The sequence below is a fragment of the Humulus lupulus genome, chromosome 8 (genome assembly GCF_963169125.1).
Source record: "Humulus lupulus chromosome 8, drHumLupu1.1, whole genome shotgun sequence".
Classification (NCBI taxonomy): domain Eukaryota; kingdom Viridiplantae; phylum Streptophyta; class Magnoliopsida; order Rosales; family Cannabaceae; genus Humulus; species Humulus lupulus.
The window spans coordinates 93,589,698-93,614,470 of record NC_084800.1 but is presented as its reverse complement, the minus strand read 5'-3'; the positions used below and the strand labels follow the sequence as shown (position 1 = coordinate 93,614,470).

At 39.9% G+C, this 24,773-nt stretch overlaps 2 protein-coding genes across 2 annotated transcripts; both read left to right on the top strand.

Moving 5' to 3' along the window:
• Window positions 1-10,590: 10,590 nt before the first annotated feature.
• LOC133798146 (uncharacterized) lies at window positions 10,591-11,700 on the top strand. Its single transcript, XM_062236351.1, has one exon. It carries the CDS (start codon window positions 10,773-10,775, stop codon window positions 11,514-11,516), a length of 744 nt encoding a protein of 247 aa, XP_062092335.1. The 5' UTR covers window positions 10,591-10,772; the 3' UTR covers window positions 11,517-11,700.
• Window positions 11,701-22,550: 10,850 nt separating this feature from the next.
• On the top strand, window positions 22,551-23,623 carry LOC133798145 (uncharacterized). Its single transcript, XM_062236350.1, has one exon. It carries the CDS (start codon window positions 22,696-22,698, stop codon window positions 23,437-23,439), a length of 744 nt encoding a protein of 247 aa, XP_062092334.1. The 5' UTR covers window positions 22,551-22,695; the 3' UTR covers window positions 23,440-23,623.
• Window positions 23,624-24,773: the final 1,150 nt, after the last annotated feature.

Below are 24,773 nucleotides of genomic sequence, written 5' to 3'. Positions count from 1 at the left end.
CACAACGGGATTTAAGCTTGACTTGGAATAAGTCAAGGGGTATTTAGAGCATTACCGGGTTATTGGGTAATGGGAATTAATATTTGGTGATAAATTGGGAGTTAGTAAGACCAGGGGGAAATTCTGGAAGTTTTGACTATAATGTCCCCGGGGGTGTTTTCGGGACCCCGAGCATTAGGTTTTATTGGAAGCTACTTAAGCTTGAAGTAACCTTTTAAGGAAATAAAAAGAACGTTCTGTACGTTCTCTCTCCCAAAAGTTCCCTTTTCGTTCCCGATCGCATTTTCGAAGGTATCTTGAGTTCTAGGACTCGGAATCAAGCAAGGATCGAGGCATAGCAATCCTAAGGAGAATTAGAAGCTTATTAGCCGGAGGATTTAGTTGGAAACAACTCAATCGGAGGTAATTCAAGTTTAAGTTTTAAGTTTTTAAAAGTTTTTAAGCTTGAATTGAGCTTTGTGAATCGTTGAGCTTTTAGGTTGTTTGAACCTCGGGTTTTGGTGGTTTTGGACCATTGGGGAGTTTGGGAGCTTTGATTTGATGATTTAGGAATGTTTAGACATGTTTTTGGGAGGTTTTAAAAGGTTAAAACGAAGGAAAAATGGCTGCCCCGAAGTTGGGTCGCGGCCCTGTTCTTGGGCGCCGCGGCCCTTGCCTCAGAGAACCCTGGGGGCCGCGGCCCAAGGTGCTAGGGCCGCAGCCCTTGCCCTGTTTTGACCCCGTTTGCTCGTTTTGACCCCGGAAACATGGTTTTGGGCCTCGGGATCATTCCTACTACCCGGATTAGTGAGGATTGATGTCTTGGAGGCTAAGTTTTGGTTCAAGGGTTGGTTTTAGAACTTGAACTCATTGGATCACCATTTGTGGTTGTGACTAGGTTTACACTAGAGGCTTGGATCAGGATCGTGCTTGTGGCTCATTTGTTGGTAACCTGTGCTTGGACCCAAGGTAAGAAAACTGCACCCCATATGTGACATGCATGGTTATGATTGATGCATGTTGAATGTTTAAATGTAAACATTGATAGCATAATGAATGCTTGGCAATCTTGCCCATTTGCATATGATTATTGTTGAGGCATGCTGGATGGTTAAGTGTGATGCATGTGATGTACGAGAAACATGTGATTAGGGCATGCCATGAATGATGAATATGAGATTGGTCAGAGCTTGAGTCTCTGTGTTTGTGCATGATCATTATTATGCTCGCAACTGTTAAGTAAGCATGTTGAATGCCTCATCTTTGGATAATTGGCATATGATACACATTGATAACATTGCTTACTTGTGCATGGTATTGACTAATTAGTCAGATTTGGCAAAGGTGCTGGTATCAGCTGTGAAGCTGTGACTCATTAGTGAGGTTCGGCAGTGGTACTGGGCACTGGTCACACAGGGCTGACTCATTAGTCAGAATTGGCAAAGGTGTTGGTATCAGCTGTGAAGCTGTGACTCATTAGTCAGGTTCGGCAGTGGTACTGGGCACTGGTCACACAGGGCTGACTCATTAGTCAGAATTGGCAAAGGTGTTAGTATTAACTATGAAGCTGTGACTCATTAGTCAGGTTCGGCAGTGGTACTGGGCACTGGTCACATTGCGCTAACTCACTAGTCATGACAACCCTAGTGTGTAGTGCAAGCTTTGTCGATTGGATCTAATCGACCCTCTGCATTGAATGACTCAAAGAGCATTAATGCAGGACCGAACTCAAGTTCGATGAATATAAACAAGCATTTATCTAGCCAAGGGCTAGCCATGTAGAGCCATTGCGGGAAATGGGCACTGGGCCCCTAGTGACCTGGTTGTCAGTCACTCAGTATGGTTTACCAGAACCTCAAGTGATATTCACTCATCTGATCAGAGCTATGGGCTCTGCATGATCATTTCGATCATCATGTGCATGGCTTGGGCACTGAGGCCCCAGTGGCTTGCTTGTTGGTCACTCAGCATGGTTTATCGGAACCTTTAGTGTTACGACACTCATCTGATTAGGATTGACTTGATAGTCCTCCAATCAGAAGGCCAGGATTTCTTATCCTGGATACCCCAGCATCTGTTTGAATTCACTTGCATGCTGAGTAGAGCTATGAATGCTAGGCATGCCAGATATGATTTAATATCATGATATGACTGTTTATGAGCATATGAGTTTTCTTGCTGGGTTTCGGCTCACGGGTGCTTTGTGGTGCAGGTAAAGGCAAAAGGAAGCTGGACCATCCTTGAGTTGGAGAGCTTAGGTGATGATGTGTACATATGCAGCTGCTCGACCAATACTTGGGCGAGGTTTGAAAGTGGAACTAGGGCTGAACCCTGTTTTGCCGCTTAGTACGGCTTGTTGTAAATAATCTTTTGTAATAAACTCTGAAATTATATTTTTGGGATCCCAATGTATACATTAAACGTTCTAGTGAAACGTTACATCTTAACCAAAGTTTTTAACCCCTAAACCGCTAATCACACTTAGTTACACGTTTATGGCCAAATGACTCGATTAGCGAGTTTAGCACTGTTTGCAATGTGCACTGTAGCGATCCCTGGAGTTGGGGTGTTACAACCACCTAAGCTCTCCACTCAAGGCTGGGTGAGCTTTTATTTCCCTTTACCTGCACCACATAGCACCCATGAGCCAAGACCCAGCAAGAAAACACAATATTGCATGAATATAATATCAATAATGATCATAATAATCAATCAGGACTTTCAGTCCAAAATAAAGGAGTGACAATTGGAAAAGTCACTAAAGTGGGTTCCGTTCCCATTAGCCATGTGACGATAGGGTCACCTGGGATGTACAAATAAGTGATCCTTTCACTAGCTTATCAAGATAGGTGTTCGATGAACTAGTCACCAATATAACCTACCGCAAGACCATAGAGTCATAACCATGGGATTCTGCTCCCTAGCCATGTGACAAGCAGTCACCTAGGTCTTTGGCCCTGACTCTGAGTAACTAGTCTTAGACTAGTCAAGCGCTTATAATTTTCATCGACCCTAGGGTCGGTCCAGCATTAATGCTCCTAGAGTCATTCAGCACTGATATCGATTAGATCTAATCTTTTATCGGCTCTGCGTTCACGACGCTTATGCCGTTTCTGACTCTCAGGTTAGTAATACGCGACCAGTGCCGATTTCTGAATAATCAGTTCCATTCACAGATAAGCAAGATTTGCTAAGCATTCAATATTCAATCCATGTCCACATTTAAACATTCAACATGCTTCAATAACAACCACGCATGTCATATACACAAGGTGCAGTTTTCTTACCTCTGATTCGAGCGAGAATGAATAAAAGAATGACCCTTGAGAACGATCAACCCTTAAATCCTTTAGCGGTCACCTAGTCATAACCAAATATGGGATTCCATCAATAAAATGAGCAACAAAGGTTCCTGAACCAAGATCTAGCCTCCAGGACATCGAATCCCACTAATTCGGGTAGTAGGAACGATCCCGAGACCTAAAACTGAGTTTCCATGATCAAAACACCCAATTGGCCTCAAAACCCTCCATGAGCCGCGACCCCCAGCCACACAAAATTCACCACCTGCTTCTTCGAGCTTAGGCCACGACGCCCAAGAACAGGGCCGCAGCCCCCACCCGAGAACCTGCCATAACCTCGTTTTTCCCCATTTAAAACCTTCCAAAAACATACCTAAACACCTCCAAATCCAAAAATCAAAGTTCACAAACATCCCAATGATCCAAAATCATCAAATCCCAAGGCTCAAACGAATCAAAAACTCATCGATTCACAAAATCCAATTCAAAGCTTAGAAACTCTAAAAACTCAAAACTTAATGCTTAGATTACCTTTAATTGGGTTGTTTCTCGCTAAATCCTTCGGTCAAGAAGCTTATAATCTTTCCTAGGATCGCTATGCCTCAATCATCGCTTATTCCAACTCCTAGAATTCAAGATTCCTTCGAAATTGCCACGAACGTCACAAAGGTTAACGAGAGAGAGAGAAAGTGTTTTTAACGTACGGTTTCTTTCTGACGAACTACTTCAGGCTTAAGTAACCTCAAATAAAACCTAATGCTCAGGGTCCCAAAAACACCCCCGGGGACAAAATAGTCAAAACTCCTAGAATTTCCTCCTGATCTCAATAACTCCCAATTCATCATCAAATAAACATTCTCATTACCCAATATCCCAATAATTGACTCTGTTATGACAACCGCTAATTTGCAATGTAAGACCATCTCATGCCGAATAGCTCGAATATATCCCCATAATAATGGGATCTCACCCATAAATCACAATATGCACCAAAATACACAAATATGCCCTCAACGGGCCAAATTACCAAAATACCCTAACAATCAAATGTAGACCCACATGCATGTATTTAACATCATATTATAATATAATTCACATAACACATGCATATAATCATTTAATGGCATAATTAAATAAGTATGACCCTCCCAGCCTACTAATCCAGCCATTAAACCACATAATTAAACAATCTACATGTCATGGACCTCGTGCCTCTTTCGCAACCATAGGCTATTATCTCATGCTTCTGTCACTAGTGAAACCCAAACTATATTCTTAACATGTGGCTCTCGCTAGGTCATCTTCTATATGCAGATAAACAAATGTTGTTTTTAAATTTAAGTGGTTAACTATTATTTTCTTTAAAAAAAAAAAGTTTGCTAACTTATATCACCGACCCTAAAAACAAAAAAGTTAAAATTAATTAATCTTATTATCAGATAGGAAATTTCAAATATTTGTATTTCAGTTTTAAAGACAAAAATATCAGGAATTATCATCTTTTGAATTTGGAATATCAGTGGAGTTTTATTTATAATTTAAGTTTTAAAAGGGAAAATTAAAACGGGGTTATTTGTCAAAAAAAATTAAAAGGGAGTCAAAGCTGGCGAATTACGTGGCAGTTGTATCGAATCCTAATATGTCAAGACACAGATAATCAAATCCTATTAGAAATAGTCTATAGGATTGGAAGTTGTATGGAGAGAAAAAAAAATGAATATATTATGGAAGAACCCATAATAAAACTGTGTGTGAGGTGTTTTGATATTATTTGATTTCACTTCATCTATTTTTTTTAAGAATAAACTTCATCTAATTAATGCTCTTAAATATGGCATATTTATTGTGTTACTCTTATAATAAATACAATGATAATTGACATGGAAAAAGTGCGAGCTCGCCAAATCTATTACTGAATTTTCAATTGATAAAACTGTATTTACCCAAATTTTTAAGTTGACGTGGCAGATTGTTGTGCTAATATGTCAAAGGGTGCTCCATTCATTGGTGAAGCTTTACCCAGAGCTGAGGTTTAGGTTGTGGCAGCGTTCGAATGGCATACACTTTCCACGTGTTTCCACAAGCCTTGTATTTTCACCAACTTCCTATCGCCAAAGGGGACCGACCTTTTATTTTTTCACTAATAATTGACTAACGAAAGGCGCTTTTCGAAATTGACTACTATAGATTAGAAAACTTTTGAACCGTTGATTTACAGAGTCATCACTATCAACAGTTACGATTAAAATGGGATTAAAGCGTACGTGTTTTGACGAACCTCGCGTGTGAATGTGCACAAACTCATTAGGACACGTTCTGCATGTCATGGACCCCGTGCCTCTCTCACAACCATAGGCTATTATCTCATGCTTCTGTCACTAGTGAAACCCAAACTAAATTCTTAACATGTGGCTCTCGCTAGGTCATCTTCTATATGCAGATTGTTAGAAATAAGCTGTTAGAGTATTCTCAAGTTAGTTAAATCGTTGTAACAGTTTTCTAACAGCTCCGTATGAGCTTGGCTAATTTGTTATGCTGTAACTAACTCTCTTACACTCATTTATATATATATATATATATATTCAGGAGTATCTCACCGAGTTGGTTGAGCTCCTCATTTTCACATTTTCTTCATTGTGTTACAATCATTCTCTCCAAACATTCTCGATCATTTCCTTGCAACCACATTCAGTTAACTTCTGACTTGGTATCAGAGCTCCGCCATGGCATCCGACGGATCTCACGACTCTGCGATCCATTCAAATCCACCACGAGCAGCTGCTCCTCCACCGGCGATCGATCCTGTTGGCATTCCAAACAATACATTGCTTCCGCTCAACCTCCGTCTAGATCGGTCAAACTTTTCTTACTGGAGAGCCTTGGTTCTTGCTGCTGTGCGCGCGTACAACCTCGAAGGCTACATCCTTGGCACTATACCGACTCCACCACCTATTCTTGCAGGTAACGATCCTAATCCTGCTCATTACAATTAGATCCGTCTCGATCAATTTCGGATGCATTGGCTTATGAACTCTATGACGGAGACGATGCTTTGACACATCATTCACTGTCAAAGCTCTGCTGAGATCTGGAGGACTCTCAATCAGTTGTTCGCAACTCAATCCAAAGCACGGATCCTTCAAGTGAAAGGATTACTACAGTCCACACGTAAAGGAACCTTATCTGTTGATGAATATATACTGAAGATGAAGCAGTATGCAGATTCTCTTGCTCATGCAGGTGAACAATTATCCGATGAGAGCCTTTGTCTGTACATTCTTGGAGGCCTCGGTCCAGAATATGAGGCAACTGTGATCAATTTGACGAACAGATCTGAGACTCTTACCCTCCCCGATCTACATTTTAGTCTACACAACCAAGAAATGAGGTTGCAACAGACCTCCTCTCCCACAGTGGACTCGATTCAAGCCAACTTTGTTGGACTCTCAATGAGAGGTGCTCCTCGTGGTTCATTTCGTGGAAATAGGGGCAATCAGTCGAGAGGCATGCGTAATCACGGCTACGGTCAACGATCGCAAGGACGTGGCCTTAGGGTGATAAGTCAATTATGTGGTAGATCTGGTCACATTGTCCAAAAGTGTTTCCACCGTTTTGATGTCCACTTCTCTGGTCTCTCAGCTCTGCCAGTACCTCCTTCGGCTCCTTCCAACCCCGGATCTCCTCATGCAAATTTATTTGAGTTGAACACCAATGATGAGTCATCTGATGCCTGGTTCCTTGAATCCGGAGCCACAAATCACATGACAAACAACTCTCAACTCCTACACAACAAGACAGATTACAAAGGGAAATCGAAGGTCATTGTAGGTAATGGTGCATCGATTCCTATTTTGCATGTTGGCTCAAATGCTCTTGATTCCATGCACTCTAATCATTCACTATTACTTAAAGATATTCTTCATGTGCCTCACTTAACTAAGAACTTGCTGAGCATTTCCCAATTTACTAATGATAATAACGTTGTGTTGGAGTTTGATTCCTCTTGCTACCTTGTTAAGGACAAGATAACGAGGCGTGTTCTTCTTCGGGGTTCACTTAGTGATGGACTGTACAAAATTGATGTTTCCTCAGCACTTCATGATGGCCAGCCTTTCATTTTTACGCGGCCTACTCCTTCAAATAATGCAATGGCGTTCAATTGCACCACTACTTCGAATCCAGTCCGAGACAAGTCTAAGTTGCTCTCAACGTGGCATTCCCGTTTAGGCCACCCTTCCTCTTCTGTTTTTACTAAAGTCATGAATGTAATAAGTCCTTCAATAAAGGCAACTAATGTACCGTTTTGTGATGCATGTCAGTTGGGCAAAATGCACCAATTTACGTTCAAGAGCTCTACAAATAAAACTACTCATGCTTTTCAGTTGATACACTCTGATGTCTGGGGGCCTTCCATTTATACCTCAAGTGAAGGTTTCAAATATTATTGTAGTTTTGTTGATGACTATACTCGATTTTGTTGGATTTTTCCTATGCAGACTAAAAGCCAAGTTCCTTCGATCTTTAAACAATTCAATACATATGTGGAGCGTGTATTTGAGTCTAAAATCAAGAGCATTAAATTGGATCTTGGCACAGAATACAAACCACTATACAAACTCTTTCAAGATCTTGGCATTGAACGTCGGAATTCATGTCCCCACACCCATCAACAATAAGGAAGGGTGGAGAGAAAGCATCGTCATGTGGTGGACCTCGGCTTAACATTGTTGGCTCAAGCAAACATGCCCCTAACCTTTTGGTGGGAAGCATTCGTCTCTGCTTCATTCCTCATCAATAGATTGCCTACTCCAACGTTAAATTTCATATCACCTTATGAGAAGTTATTTTCTCAACAACCAGACTACAACCTCTTGAAGATATTTGGGTGTGCCTGCTTCCCTTTACTTAGACCGTATCAATCTAATAAGGTTAGTTTTCGGTCTTCAAAATGTATGTTTATTGGATATAGCCTAACACAAAAAGGATATAGATGCTTGCACCCTTCTGGCCGTGTATATACAGCTCGTAGTGTTGTTTTTAATGAGGAAGAATATCCATATTCCAGTATTTTTTATTCGCGTAATACAACTTCTATACCTACTCATGTATGTAAGCTGCATAAGGCATTGTATGGTCTTCGTCAGGCTCCACGGGCTTGGTTCGAGAAGTTGAAACAGTCTCTCATTCACTGGGGTTTCTCTCACTCGAAGTCTGATTCGAGTTTATTTTTCTCTAACAAGCATGGCAAATGTATCTTCTTACTCATATACGTCGATGATATCTTGATTACAGGAGACGAATCCGCACTGATTCATCGCCTCATTGTTGAGTTAAACCTCCAGTTTGCCTTGAAGGTAATGGGGTATGTTCAATATTTTCTTGGCTTCGAGGTATCTCGGGATTCCTCTGGCATCTACTTGGATCAAAAGAAGTACGTTCGGGATCTACTTCTCAAAACCAACATGTCAGCGGCCAAACCCCAGCCTACGCCCCTGTCTCCTGATATAAAACTTAGCTCATCCACGGGGTCTCCACTAGCCGATCCAACAATCTATCGTCAAGTAATTGGTGCTTTGTAGTATTTGACAATGACAAGGCCTGATATCTCCTTTGCCGTGAACCGTCTCAGTCAATACCTTCAGGCTCCTACCACGACGCATTGGATGGCTTGCAAACGTATCCTTCATTATCTCCTTGGCACACCTACGCTTGGCCTTCATTTCAAAGCTTCATCTCAGTTGGATCTTCACGGCTTCACTGATGCGGACTGGGCAAGTAACGTTGATGATCGTCGATCTACGTCCGGCTATTGCATTTTTCTGGGAGGCAACCTCATTAGCTGGAGCTCCAAGATGCAACAAGTCATTGCTCGGTCGAGTACCGAGTCTGAGTATCGCGCTTTAGCCTTGGCTACTGCTGAACTAATGTGGATTGAATCACTTCTTACTGAGCTCAAGCTTCCTGTTGCTCATTGTCCGATTCTTTGGTGCGACAACTTAGGTGCTGCCTCTCTTGCATCGAACCCAGTCTTCCACGCCCGTACAAAGCATATCGAGATTGATATTCACTTCGTTCGTGATCGAGTGATAGCCAAGCATCTAGATATTCGATACGTGGACTCTTCGAATCAAACTGCAGACATTCTGACCAAAGCTCTTCCCATCTCCTCCTTTACTTTTCTGTGTAACAAGTTGTCACTTAGGAGCTCCCCGTGCAACTTGAGGGGGGATGATAGAAATAAGCTGTTAGAGTATTCTCAAGTTAGTTAAACTGTTGTAACAGTTTTCTAACAGCTCCGTATGAGCTTGGCTAATTTGTTCTGCTGTAACTAACTCTCTTACACTCATTTATATATATATATATATATTCAGGAGTATCTCACCGAGTTGGTTGAGCTCCTCATTTTCACATTTTCTTCATTGTGTTACAATCATTCTCTCCAAACACTCTCGATCATTTCCTTGCAACCACATTCAGTTAACTTCTGACTCAGATAAACAAAATGTTGTTTTTAAATTTAAGTGGTTAACTATTATTTTCTTAAAAAAAAAAGTTTGCTAACTTATATCACCGACCCCAAAAACAAAAAAGTTAAAATTAATTAATCTTATTATCAGATAAGAAATTTTAAATATTTGTATTTCAATTTTAAAGATAAAAATATCAAGAATTATCATCTTTTGAATTTGGAATATCAGTGGAGTTTTATTTATAATTTAAGTTTTAAAAGGGAAATTACGTGGTAGTTATACAGAATCTTAATATGTAAAGACAATGATAATCAAATCCTATTAGAAATAGTCTATAGGATTGGAAGTTGTATGGAGAGAAAAAAAATGAATATATTACGGAAGAACTCATAATAGATTTGTGTGTGTTGTTTTGATATTATTTGCTTTCACTTCATCTATTTTTTTTAATAAACTTTATCTAATTATTGTTGACTTAAATATGGCATATTTATTGTGTTACTCTTATAATAAATATAATGATAATTGCCATGTTGATAAAGTGCGCCAAATCTATTACTGAATTTTCAATTGATAAAACTGTATTTATCAAAGGGTGTCAAGTTGATGTGGCAGATTGCTGTGCTGATATGTCAAAGGGTGCTCCATTCATTGGTGAAGCTATACCCAGAGCTGAGGTTTAGGCCGTGGCTGCGTTCGAATGGCATACACTTTCCACGTGTTTCCACAAGCCTTTATTTTCACCAGCTTCCAATCGCCAGGGACCGACTTTCGTCAACCGCAAATTTCTGACTTTTGAGGTTTTATTTAAAAGTTATATATAATCTTGTTTCTCATTGGACAGAGACCTTTATAGAGAGGGAGTAGAAAACAACACGCTTTCCTTTAGTAATACCAAAATTCTCTCTATTCTTTACTTCTACTCCATATCTTCGTATAATAATATTTATCAAGAAAGCATCAAATTCCGACGACATTTGATCCAATCCGATTTCTTGCTCCGCCGTCTGATCATCGACAGATGGCGTCGGCGGCAACCCGTTGCGGAGGCAATCGCAGTCTCCTAGATCAAAAGTTTGGTTTGTTTGAGATTCAGACCAATCGGAATGATCGGCCGTGTTCTTTGGCGATTCGGAACCACGCCAGGGGTATAACCGGGAAAAAATTAACAGCCGCGACGACGTCATTGGAGAAGAATCGTGCGACTCAGCCGGTGACTTGTCATCCGCAGTCGGTGGGAATAGAGAGCGGGTGGAATCGCTCCGATACGGAAGCGGTGGCGTACGAGAAACTAGATGAGTGGATGAGAGATTCGGTTGTTGAGATTGTGAAGAACCTTCGAGAAGCGCCGTTGATGCTCCACGTCTACAATAAGGAGAAGGAGACTGAGAACGATGGCGTTGAGTCAAAGATGGTAATGGAGAAGGCGGCGTCAGCGGGGGATTGGGCGGTGGCGAAGGATAAGTGGGAAGCCGGAGATGCGCCATTACCGGAAGGCCTGATATTCGTGGAAGAGCTTGGGGATGACTCCGAACGACATGAAGAGGAGGAAAACGACAGCTTGGAAGGGATGACGAGGGCGTGGGGGGTGGTCATACAAGGGAAAGGGGTAGAGTGTCCTCCAGCGTGTTATTTGCTCAAGACTAGTACGGCCGGGGCAGGATCGGGTTGCGGACTCGGGTTCGGATGCACTCATTTTTGTTTGGTTCGGGTGAATAGCTTCAGGGAAACGGCGGAGTCTCAACTGAGGAATTGTTGGTTGTAGCAGCCCCAGCCCCAGCCCAAGATCAAGATCTACGTCCGAAGTTTCAACTCAATTGTTGATTTCAGATTCGTTCTTAATTAAAACATTTATGTAAAGATAATTCAACATTTAAACCAAATATTACTCCACAACTGTATGGAATTTCAACTTCAAATACAACATTACCACTATGATTCATGATTCATTATTTTTACTTTTTATTAAATAAAATTAAGAAAATATAACTAGGAAATATATTTTATCTCAGCTTTACAAACATATTTTATTTCATACAATTATATTCAATTCTTGATAACATTTTTTTTTGTCATGTAACAAATTTTTCAATATGCATAAAGTGTCCTCGGTTATTAATTAAATATTTAAAATTAATTTGAAAAAAATTATCTTATGGCATGTTTAAATTGGTAAGTTATATTTTTTTTAAAAATTATAAAAATTAAAACACAACTTATTTCACTGTTCATTATCTTCCTCACTCAAACTAAACTAAGTCACAGCACACAATCATCCAAGTATATTTAAACTCATCACAAATTACACATTAGAATAAAAAAAAAATCCTAAAAACAACGTGCAAACACAAAAATAACTTGAAGAAAATTTGAAAATAACATAAAAAAAAGAATAAAAAAAATTGTTTACCGAGTTTTTCGGAAACTATAATAATAAAAGATAAAAGAGATTCAAGAGAAAGGGTTTAGAAGTTGTAAGCAAGATTTTTATATGGTTGGGACGTTAATAAGCCTTAGTCCACGAGACTGTTCTATTAGAGCTTATGTAACGACCCAAATTTCCTAATAAGGTTTAAGACCTTGATTAGGAGGCCGGGAGGGCCATAATTGATTTATTGTGCTATTATATGATTATATGCATGATTATGTGGGTCATATTATTATGTGATGATAAAGGCATGCATGGGGTTATATACTCTGTTGTGAGGGTATTTTGGTAATTTGGCTCATTGAGAGCGTAATTGCATACTTGTGTGTATATTGGTAGGCTAATGTTGAGACCACATTATTATGTGGGTATGTTTGCAGCTTGAGGCTCGGGGCGATCCTAACAAGCAGTTTAGGGGGAAAGTCACAGCGGGGATGTATCTGGGAATTTGGAGAATATATTGGAGACGATTTGATATTGAGAAATATAATTGGTGATTAGTTGGGTATTGGAAAGTAAGCGGTAAATATTAAAGACATTAACGAAATTAGTGAGAATTGGGAGTAATGACTAAAATGCCCCTAGGATGATTTAAAGGTTTAGTTATTATTGGGAGGGCAAGGTGGTCATTTGGCTTACTAAAGGATAGGCTATATTCTACTTTATTATGCTTAAGGAAAAGAAAAGAAGAAGGAAAGAAAGAAAAACAGGACACTTAGAATTTTCTCTCTCATTCGGCTGGGTCATCTCTTCACCATTCTTTGTGAGTTTTGGAGCTGGAATTCCAGAGTAAGCTCAGGATGGAGCTTAGGGCTAAGGACCTTGGTGAAGCTAGAAGAACTAGCAGGGTTTAGCCAGTCAATTGAGGTAAGTTTTAAGGTTTCCTGATGTGTTTTTCTGGGTTTCAATGAGATGGTTTCTAAGTTTGAGTTTTGGATGGAATAAAGGGATGTGAACCTGAGGAGTTGAAGGGCTTGAGGCTGGTTGGATGCTAGGGATAAACTAAGGTCGAAATTGTAACGCCCTACTACCTTAGAGCCGTTACTATGTGGGTTTAAAATGTGCAATCAACTCGCTGAACGAGGTTTTTGTTGGGTTTTATGCCCTTATAAAACCATGTTGGACATGTAGCACGATTTCATATTATCAATAAAAGTAGTGTAAATCATTTAGTTTGACAACCGTGTTGCTTGCTTGTTTTATTACATAATTATTGAAATAATACAAACATTTATAAAATCCCGAACATATGGATAATTACAATTATAGTGACTAGGTCACAGTGGATTATAGTTGTAATTATATGTTCAAAAGAACGAGTCCTAAGATTAGATCAGTGCATTGGATTTTCACTGATTAGGCAATCTACGATATGATCTACTTACACATTCAGGGTGTGATGTCTTGTCCAAGGCATCGACCAAGTAGATAAGATCGGATGTATTTAGTTACATCGGACTAGGACCGATATTGATTATTGATTGATAAATAAGTATCGTTGTTATCAAATCTAATCAATGTCACAACGTTGACCATATATTAAGTCGATCTTAATTCTGAGTGATAATATTCTGCTAATTATGTTATTTAAATCTTTTGACTTGTTCATTACCAGCTTACCCTACGGTCTAGCCCATACTTGCATCTTGGAGATTTATTAGTGTAATTGAGTGGAAGTATTATTCATAGATACGAAATCTATAACTTCTGTATGAGAAGTGAAAAGATGATTTCCTTAATTGCTTTGTTCAAAAGGTTAAATGATTGAGATCTCATTTCTGTGATTAAGTTCACGAAAATATCATTTATAAGGAACTTAGTGGGAGTTAAGGATAAAATACTGATGAGGGGTAAAACAGTAATTTGCACCCAGCTCGTTAGTAAGTCATCGATAGAGGATTGACTGATTGTAATGGTTATAACAATGGATAACGTATTTATGGTTTTGAAAAATACGTTCTATGAATTTAAGAGTTCAATTCCGAGTCTATAGTGGAGTCACGAGGAATTAATAAGGTAGTAAAATTATTCGTAAATAAATTAACGGTAACTTGTTGGAGCTTGATTTCATAGATCCATGGTCCCTGCATCAGCTTTGAGTAAATCATCTATAATTTCTCAATTAATTAATTTAATTATCAATTAGGATTTTTAAAGTTGACTAGGTCAATTTTGGAAAATTTACAGAGATATGAGATTTAGAGAATAAAATAGAATCTTTGGGTAAATTTATTAATATTGATAAATTGGTATCAATATAAATAAATAATATTAAATCAAGTTTCAAATTATAATTAGTTAATTTGAATAATGATTTAATTAATTACTTAAAAAACAAAGAGATTGAGCCCAAGTCCATTTATGGCAGCCCAAGGCTTTTATTTTTGTTTATTATTTTTAATTAATTTAAATTTAAATAAATCTCATTAAGTTGCCTATATAAGGAATATGATATCTAGGGTTTTCAGGTAAAAGCAAGTCAGTCTCAGTTGATTTGGGTAAGTGAAAACCTAGACACTCTAATCCTTTCTTAGCCACAATCTCTTCTTCTTTTCTAGATCTCTATCTCATGTGTTGAGAACCAGCCCACACTAGTTCTAGGTTGATCAAAGGCTTGGTGAGGAAAACTGTGTTGCTGATCTTGTTCAATCTCTTGATAATACTCTGCTACAGAAAGGAATAAAGGGTTAGAGAGATTGAAGGATGGAGTTGTTCCAGTTCCACTGCATAATGTAAGTTTTTACTTTACTTTATATTTGTATCAATTTCATAGGAGCATGTTCTAGGAATTTGCATGTTTGTTTGATAATATGTAAATTGCATGAAAATAAATAAAGATCCTGCAATGAGTTTTTCCAACAGTTTTTAGAACAAAAGTGTGATTAAATAGAAGTCTAGGCTGTAATCTTTAAAAAGTACTCTATTTCATTAAAAGTTTAAGAGTTTAACATTCGGGATCCCAGAACTCGGTTTATAAAATATTTACAACTCAAAACAAGTTTATAAGTAATTAACCATCAAAACTAGGGTTTGTACAGCCATTTCTCAAAAATATCCCCAACCAAAGCAGTCGGGCAGGCCAAACATGTACGCGCCGCCCCCACGCTCTCCGTACTCATGGCTGGTTGACTTTCTCTTTGCCCTTACCTGCAACACAGAGCACCCGTGAGCCGAAGCCCAGCAAGAAAACTCATACAGCACATAACATATGCATATCATACAATCACTATAGCAAATAACTCATATTTAACCAGACAGTCCATAAGATTTAAACACATACACGGCCATGCCGTCCCAGACGTGTTACCAAAGCCTTGGATCTCGGTCTACACCGTAAGGATATCCCATGTATCCATTGGGGTCTCACCCTAACCACGAGCACTCCATGTGCTAAGTGGTATTCCCGGCCCCACTGCCGTTCTCGGCCTTCGCCGTTCCCGGCCCCTTGCCGTTCTCGGCCCCTTTGCCGTTCACCCTGCTATTACCACGTTTAGCATTCTCAAATAACAATCAAATATATAATCATGCATTTAATGCTACATCCTAGCAATAATACAATCTAGGGTCGCGCCCTGCAACAAAACCATGGGCCCAAGCCCTGCTCTACGGGTGCTACAGTTTTCTTACCTGTATCCCGAGCTTTCCGATGCACCAAGGCCGCGAGCACGGTCCTCTAACCCGAGTCTCTCCAAAGACCTAGTCACAAAACATATAAACACCCTTTAATGCTAACCAATCCAAAACCACTTCCCGGGGCCAATCCCACACTCTCGGAATCCCCAAATTCCTAAAACAATACATCGGAAACATCCCCCGAACCCCCAGAGCAAAAGCTCAAAATTGCAAAATTCCATGTTCTGAAAATGGCCTAGCGCCGCGGCGCTGCCCTAGAGGGCTGCGACGCCCAGTAAGTCAGAGAGCCTTCCCCTGTCCTGAAGCAGCCTCGCGCCGCGGCGCCCAAGAACAGAGCCGCAGCGCTCCTTCGCGAACCCAGAAATCTGGGTTTTTTCCTCTGCGTTTTCCCCGAGCCAAAACACTCCCAACATATACCCAAACCCCAAAATCAGTTTAAAACCCCAAACAAACTGTTTAACAAACTATAAACCTCAACAACAAGCTCACTTACTCACTTACACTCAAAATCCACACTTGAGTTTAAGATTTCAGAAATTTAACATTAGCTCTCCAAACTCAAACCAGAATTTGAGTAGGATGTAAATCAGACCTCCAAATTCCTAAACCTTATTAGATATGAAAATTCAAACATATTTAAAATCCCTACCTCAATCAAGAGTTCAATTTTGAGCTGCTCTTCCCAATCAAGTCCCAAGCTTAAACCACAACCTCCTGCTGAACCTAACCTCAATTTATCCCAAAAGTTCCAAGCAAAGCACATAACTCAGTTCCAATTCCATGATACTCTTAGCTTAATCCCACAACACATACACAGAATTTTACTTACCTCAATTCACTGAGTAATCCTCCAAGTTCCCTTAGCTTAAGTTCTCTTCTTGATCCCAAGAGGTTTGCCCTTGGTTTTCCCTTTCCTCCTCTAGGTTTCCTTTCAATTTCAACAAGAACAAGATAATGCCTAAGTGTAAAATGTGGATGACTATTTTCCCTCAGCTGAAGGTTCTTTACCTTACTAAATTACTATCCTATCCTCCCATAGTTATCCTCTCCTAACTAAACCTCAAGGGCACTCTTGTCCTTTCCCCTATATTACAATTCTACCATTTCTTCCACCTAAACTTGTTACTCCCAGCAGTTGCTAATGGTTACCCAGGTTACTCAATCACCAATAACCATTAACCACAAATCCTCAACTCAACTCACAAAATTCCCCAAAGTACCCCTAGGCTCCCCCTGAGCCGGGTATAAAATCTCGTTGTGACTTTTGAGTTATCTAGCTCTCTAGGACCGTCTCAGCACGTGCATAACATTAATATCACCACACCCACATGGTACAAACCACATAATACAATTATCACATTTATGCCCTCAACAGGCTAAAATTACCAATTTACCCCTATCATGCAAACGGGGCCCACATACATATTTATACCACCTAAACATGCATTCTAATCACATATTCATTTAAATTCATATATTATCATATTAATTCACTTATTGACCTCTAGGCACGCTAATCAAGGTCCTAAACCTTATTAGCAACTTGGGGTGTTACAGAAATCCTCCATAGAAGGTAACAAGTTCTGGCTTTGATATTCTAAGTATCTGAGTTTCTGGTTGAATCTTTCAGTTCTTGGGTTCAATGTTTTTTTTTTCTAGTTTGATGATGCATGAGGTTAAGTCTTGTGTGTATTGAGTTGTATGGGGTGAGATGTAGGTGATGGTCGACTCAATTTGGTGTGTAATTGAGGGTTGGAAGGGTTCTAAGGGGTTTTGGTTCGAGGAAAGTCGAAGAGGGGAAAACAGAGTGCTGCTGGTCTGTGACTAGCGCTAGCCTTTGGGCGCTACAGTGCTATGCTAGGGCTTCCTGGGCGTTTTGGTTCTGTTGGTAGCGCTATAGCGCCCTCCTTAGAGCACTGTAGCGCTACTCTGTCTCCAGAAAGGGGTTTTTGAGTTTTTCCTTAGGGTTTCTGCCTGGAGGCTCGGGGTTTGATTCCACCACCTTGTTTGGTGGAATTAGGGCTTCCAGGGGGCTCGGGATTGGTCCCGAGGCTAGGTTTTGGATTTGAAGTTTGGTGGTGATTCTGATCTATGGTTGTGACTAGGTACGCGCTAAGGTTCAGACGGGATCGTGCTTGAGGATCAATTGAACGAGCTAGCGAGATATAAAGGTAAGAAAGTTGCACCTGATTATGTGGTTAGGTTGGGACTAAGTCTTCCCTATGTTTGTATGCATTATTATGTGAATGTGATTAACCATGTGAACATGATGGGACTAAGAGCTCCCTATATTTGTATATCATGTCATGAGGTGGTATTATGCCATGGGACATGCGATAACCGACCTAAGGGTGTCGGAATCAATATTTGCGCACAGGGCGCGGCTCGGCCACTGGTAGCTGAGGCAGCTTATTTATCACTGAGCTCAATTAAGCTGACCGAAGTCAGTGAGTATTACACTGGGGGCGGTCCAAGTGAGCCGAAGACAGTGTGTTAAATAAAGGGTGCGACCTAAGGGCGCCGACCCTGAATATTATTTGATGGATGTGATAAACTGTTGATTATGAACGTGAATATTGTGTTATGGATATGATTGGTTGACTGTCTAGATGATAAACTGTTAATCTGCTGAGTGTTATCACTGATTGGATAAATGTTCTTAATTACTGAATTCCTGGTTGTGCATTGTGGAATATTTGATTAATAATGTTGATCTTGCTATGATATCATGCTTTCTTGCTGGGCCTCGGCTCACGGGTGCTACGTGGTGCAGGTAAAGGCAAGGGTAGGCTAAGTCAACCATGAATTGGAGAGCTCTGGGGGCGAGGTGTACATTGTCAGCTGCTCGGCCGCCACGGTCGAGGAATTATACAGGGAGGGAAACCTAAAATGTATATTTTGCCATTAGAGTGGCTTGAATTATTTGTAACTCTTGGAATTTGCTGTAACTAAGTCGTTTAAACCCTGTTTTGAATTTCCATGTATTAAACTGTCATTTTTAATGAAAATAGCATGTTTGTGTCCAAAATCTTTTATTCCTAATCCGTTGATGACGTTGAATTCACATTTTGTTTAAACGACTTGATTAACAAGTCTTGCACTGTTTTAAACACACAGTGTAACGGTCTTGGTTATCCAGGGTGTTACAACTTAGAGAATCTATAACAATGGAATTTTCTCTTAGTTTTAGCAGTGTAACTGTATACATGCTCCCAAATGTCCCTTTCTCCAATGCTCTGTTACATGTATTTATAGGTTCACAGGTGCATTGGGCGTGGGCCGGGCTGACCCGGGCCCAATAAAGGTATAAATACCACTGGCTTCTCTATTGGAAGCCCAATACAGAAGAATTAACACACATAAAAGAAAAACATTAACTTGAGCCCATTGGGCTAGCCCAAACCGTATCTATCATCCGACAAATTGGAGTTTTTGGTCTGGGCATCTCGAGTTACGAGACAGATTTAGGGGACAAGATCGGTTAGATCAGTGGCGGCACAGGTCTGAACCAGCGGCATACAATCCCGAGGTGGCCTTTTTCGCAAGTGAAACGTGGGGACAATTCCCACGCTTCATGGGGCGAAGTTAGGCTCACGGATGCTTTACCCTGCCAACCCTGGGGACCCGACCCGGGTTTATTTACCTATGTCCCTCTCTGTTGACCGCAAGCCCGGATCATCCACCAGGAGCCTGGATCGTTACCAGGCTTCGGGACCGTTCGTACCGATCCCGACTATTACCCCCAGCCAGTTGTACCGTCTCCCAGATGACCGTCCCGGACAATACTCCCCCGGGCGCCTTCCGGGCCTAACCCAGAATTGGGCTGTCGATATCCATCGTACTCCTTGCCAATGGGCCCAGACTGGGCCCAACCTTAATTGGCCAGCTAGCGGGCCTGGATCGCGGTCCCGGGCCCACGACAGGAAACAGGTGATAACAAAAACAAACCTGTAAAAATGTAAAAAAAATCTTAAAACTGTAAAATTAAAAAGAAAAAAAAATGTTTGACCGTAAAAACGTAATTTTTACGACCCCAAAAACGCCGCGAGAGTAAATAGTCAAAATTCTCATAATTCCCTCTTGATCTCACTAACTCTCAATTTATCATCAAATAATCATTCTCATTACCCAATATCCCGATAATTGACCCCATTATGACCAAACTGCTAATTTGCTTCCTAGGATCGTCTCATGTCGAATAGCTCAAACATATCCACATAATAATGTGGTCTCACCCATATATCACATGCATGCACATAAATATACAATTATGCCATCAATGGGCCAAAATTATGAAAATTCCATTCTAATAAGAAATAGACTCACATACATGCAATCATCATCATATAATAATATAACTTACATAATCGCATATTAAATCAATTATGGCCCTCCTGGCCCCCTAATCCAGGCACTAAGCCACATTAGGGAATTTGAGACATTACAAATACCCTCCTCCTCATTATCATGTAATTTGTTATTCTAAAATATAGAATCCATTAACAAAAACCGACTACAACAAGTTGTTTCTTCAGTTTTTTTATTGTGTGGGCCAACATACCTGATTCACAGAAGTACACACCCTTGTACCACCAAGTCAGCCCAATGTCAGACTAGCCCATTTTTTTAATTAAAATACATGGGTGTTACACATTCCGCCAAAGTACAATGCGGTTTGGAATCCAAGTCCTAATAAATAATAAAAAATACATAAATACATTATATATATGTGTCATGTGTACAAAAAATGTGATTATGTAACTACATAAAAAATATAATAACATCCCTGTACTATGAAAAATAAACAAGTTTCTTCTCTAATTACAGAGATGTGTTTTGAAGAATGTCATGGCCGAATGTTTTGTGCCTTCAATAGATAGTAGAGAAATTTATGAATTAAAAAATTATCATATTATTTTTTAAAAAAACTAAAGTAATGTTTTGGTTTATTGGTTTAAAAATATGTTTATGTATTTTTTTTTTTATAATGTATGACATTGTTTATTTATTTAAAATTTATATGACAAATGTAAAACATAATAAACCTAAATTAATATTTTTTTAAAAAAAAAGCTAAATAAATGTGCATTGTGTGTTTGATCTAGTATTTAAAAAATATGCGATTTTTTTAAAGAATTTATTTAGAAATGAGTATGGAGAGAAAATATATATATATATATATTATGGAAGAACCCTTAATAAATTTGTGTTTGAGTTGTTTTGATATTATTTACTTTTACTTCATCTATTTTTTTTAGAATAAACTTCATCTAGTTATGGTTGACTTAAATATGGCATATTTATTGTGTTACTCTTATAATAAATACAATGATAATTGACATGGAAAAAGTGCGAGCTCGCCAAATCTATTACTGAATTTTTAATTGATAAAATTGTATTTACCCAACTTTTTAAGTTGATGTGGCAGATTGCTATGCTGATATGTCAAAGGGTGCTCCATTCATTGGTGAAGCTTTACCCAAAGCTTAGGTTTAGGTCGTGGCAGCGTTCGAATGGCATACACTTTCCACGTGTTTCCACAAGCCTTGTATTTTCACCAACTTTCAATCGCCAAAGGGGACCGACCTTTTATTTTTTCACTGATAATTGATTAACGGAAGGCGCTTCTCGAAATTGACTACTATAGATTAGAAAACTTTTGAATCGTTGATTTACAAAGTCATTACTATCAACGGTTACGATTAAAATGGGATTACAACGTATGTGTTTTGACGAACCTCGCGTGCGAATCTCGTGCACAAATTCATTAGGACACGTTCTGCATGTCATGGACCTCGTGCCTCTTTCGCAACCATAGGCTATTATCTCATGCTTCTGTCACTAGTGAAACCCAAACTAAATTCTTAACACGTGGCTCTCGCTAGGTCATCTTATATATGTAGATAAACAAAATGTTGTTTTTAAATTAAAGTGGTTAACTATTATTTTCTTAAAAAAAAAAAGTTTGCTAACTTATATCACCGACCCCAAAAACAAAAGGTTAAAATTAATTAATCTTATGATAGGAAAGTTCAAATATTTGTATTTCAGTTTTAAAGATAAAAATATAAGGAATTATCATATTTTGAATTTGGAATATCAATCAAGTTTTATTTATAATTTAATTTTTAAAAGGAAAAATTAAAACGGAATTACTTGTCAAAAAAAAATTAAAAGGGAATGAGAGTTGGCAGATTACGTGGCAGTTGTATCGAATCCTAATATGTGAAGACATAGATAATCAAATCCTATTAGAAATAGTCTATAGGATTGGAAGTTGTAGAGAGAGAAAAAAAATTAATATATATTGGAAGAACTCATAATAAATATTGTGTGTGAGTTATTTTGATATTATTTGCTTTCACTTCATTTCTTTTTTTTGTAGAATAAATTTTATCTAATTATTGTTGACTTACATATGGCAGTTTTACTCTTATAATAAATACAATAATAATTGACATGTAAAAAGTGTGCCAAATCTATTATTGAATTTTCAACTTTTTAAGTTGACGTGGCAGATTGCTGTGCTTATACGTGAAAGGGTGCTCCATTCGTTGGTGAAGCTTCACCCAGAGCTGAGGTTTAGGCAGTGGCAGCGTTCGAATGACATACACTTTCCACGTGTTTCCACAAGCCTTTATTTTCACCAACTTCCAATCGCCAGGGACCGACTTTCGTCAACCGCAAATTTCTGACTTTTGAGTTTTTATTTAAAAGTTATATATAATCTTGTTTCTCATTGGACAGAAACCTTTATAGAAAGGCTGTAGAAACAACACGCTTTCCTTTAGTAACACCAAAATTCTCTCTATTCTTTACTTCTACTCCATATCTTCGTATAATAATATTTATCAAGAAAGCATCAAATTCTGATCATCGACAGATGGCGTCGGCGGCAACCCGTTGCGGAGGCAATCGCAGTCTCCTAGATCAAAAGTTTGGTTTGTTTGAGATTCAGTCCAATCGGAATGATCGGCCGTGTTCTTTGGCGATTCGGAACCACGCCAGGGGTATAACCGGGAAAAAATTAATAGCCACGACGACGTCATTGGAGAAGAATCGTTCGACTCATCCGGTGACTTGTCATCCACAGTCGGTGGGAATAGAGAGCGGGTGGAATTGCTCCGGTACGGAAGCGGTGGCGTACGAGAAACTAGATGAGTGGATGAGAGATTCGGTGGTTGAGATTGTGAAGAACCTTCGAGAAGCGCCGTTGATGCTCCACGTCTACAATAAGGAGAAGGAGACTGAGAACGATGGCGTTGAGTCAAAGATGGTGATGGAGAAGGCGGCGTCAGCGGGGGATTGGGCGGTGGCGAAGGATAAGTGGGAAGCCGGAGATGCGCCATTACCGGAAGGCCTGATATTCGTGGAAGAGCTTGGGGATGACTCCGAACGACATGAAGAGGAGGAAAACGACAGCTTGGAAGGGATGACGAGGGCGTGGGGGGTGGTCATACAAGGGAAAGGGGTAGAGTGTCCTCCAGCGTGTTATTTGCTCAAGACTAGTACGGCCGGGGCAGGATTGGATTGCGGACTCGGGTTTGGATGCACTCATTTTTGTTTGGTTCGGGTGAATAGCTTTAGGGAAACGGCGGAGTCTCAACTGAGGAATTGTTGGTTGTAGCAGCCCCAGCCCCATCCCAAGATCAAGATCTACGTCCGAAGTTTCAACTCAATTGTTGATTTCAGATTCGTTCTTAATTAAAACATTTTTGTAAATATAATTCAACATTTAAACCAAATATTACTCCACAACTGTATGGAATTTCAACTTCAAATACAACATTACCACTATGATTCATGATTCATTATTTTTACTTTTTATTAAATAAAATTAAGAAAATATAACCAGGAAATATATTTTATTTCAGCTTTACAAACATATTTTATTTCATACAATTATATTCAATTCTTGATAACAATTTTGTTTTTCTTTGCTTGGGTAAACTCCTTTCTTAGCCGCATACTGTAGGTTGGTTTTCTTTTTGGCTGGTATTTTGTGCATATGTTTTTATCCTAGGGGTATCGACCATAGGAAAGAGAATGCTTAGGAACATGACGCATAGGACAAAATTATGGGGTGATTTTTCTGGGTAATCTTTTTGAATGCCTGTTTGGAGAGGGGAAGTCAACAAGTTTCTGGGGTGCAAAAGCCGGGTCTCTTAGGGGCCACGCTTTCCAGGCTGTTTTGCCTTCTGAAACTTTCCCTCCAAGACAAACATTATCCTGACCCTCCTGACACACGGATCCCGAGCAATCGGGGACCCGTTGGGAGCATAGGCGCGTGTTCATAAAACCGCGTGGTCTCACTCGCCGCGGGCTGAGATTACCTCAGCCCGTGTAAAGGAAACCATTCTTCGCACTAGATTCTTTCTTATGCTTAGGTCGCATTTTCTAAACTTTCTTCATCTTTGTTCGTTAGGCGACCAGATGGGACCCAGGAAGAGTATGCCAAAGAAGAGTGCCACCAGCTCATCATCCCAGTAGGCCAGCAAGGGGAAAGAGGTGGCAACAGACTCCCCCATCCCCCACTTCGGTCCCACCGTGGAGAAGGAGGTCGAGGTGGGACCTGACGCCTTCTTCGAGGCTGAGAAGATTGCCTCGAAGGTTACGACCCAAGGGAAAGTCAATAAGATCATGCTTTCCCACAACATCGAGATAAGGAAGGGTGCTCTGGTCGCCCTTCCTCCCCTTGAGGGCGAGCGGAGCTGCGCACCGCTCAATGAGGAGTTCGCGGCCTGGAGCGACGAACACCTCAAGGCCGGGGCCTTTCTTCCCTTGGACCAGTACTTCACGGATTTCCTAGACTTCGTGAAGCTGGCCCCCTTTCAACTCTCCCCTAACTCCTACCGTCTGTTAGCGGGGTTGAAGTACCTGTTCCTGAAGCAGGAATGGGAGGTCCCTACACCGGCGAACATCCTCTACTTTTTCTGCCTCAAAGCCAGCTCGGATCAACGG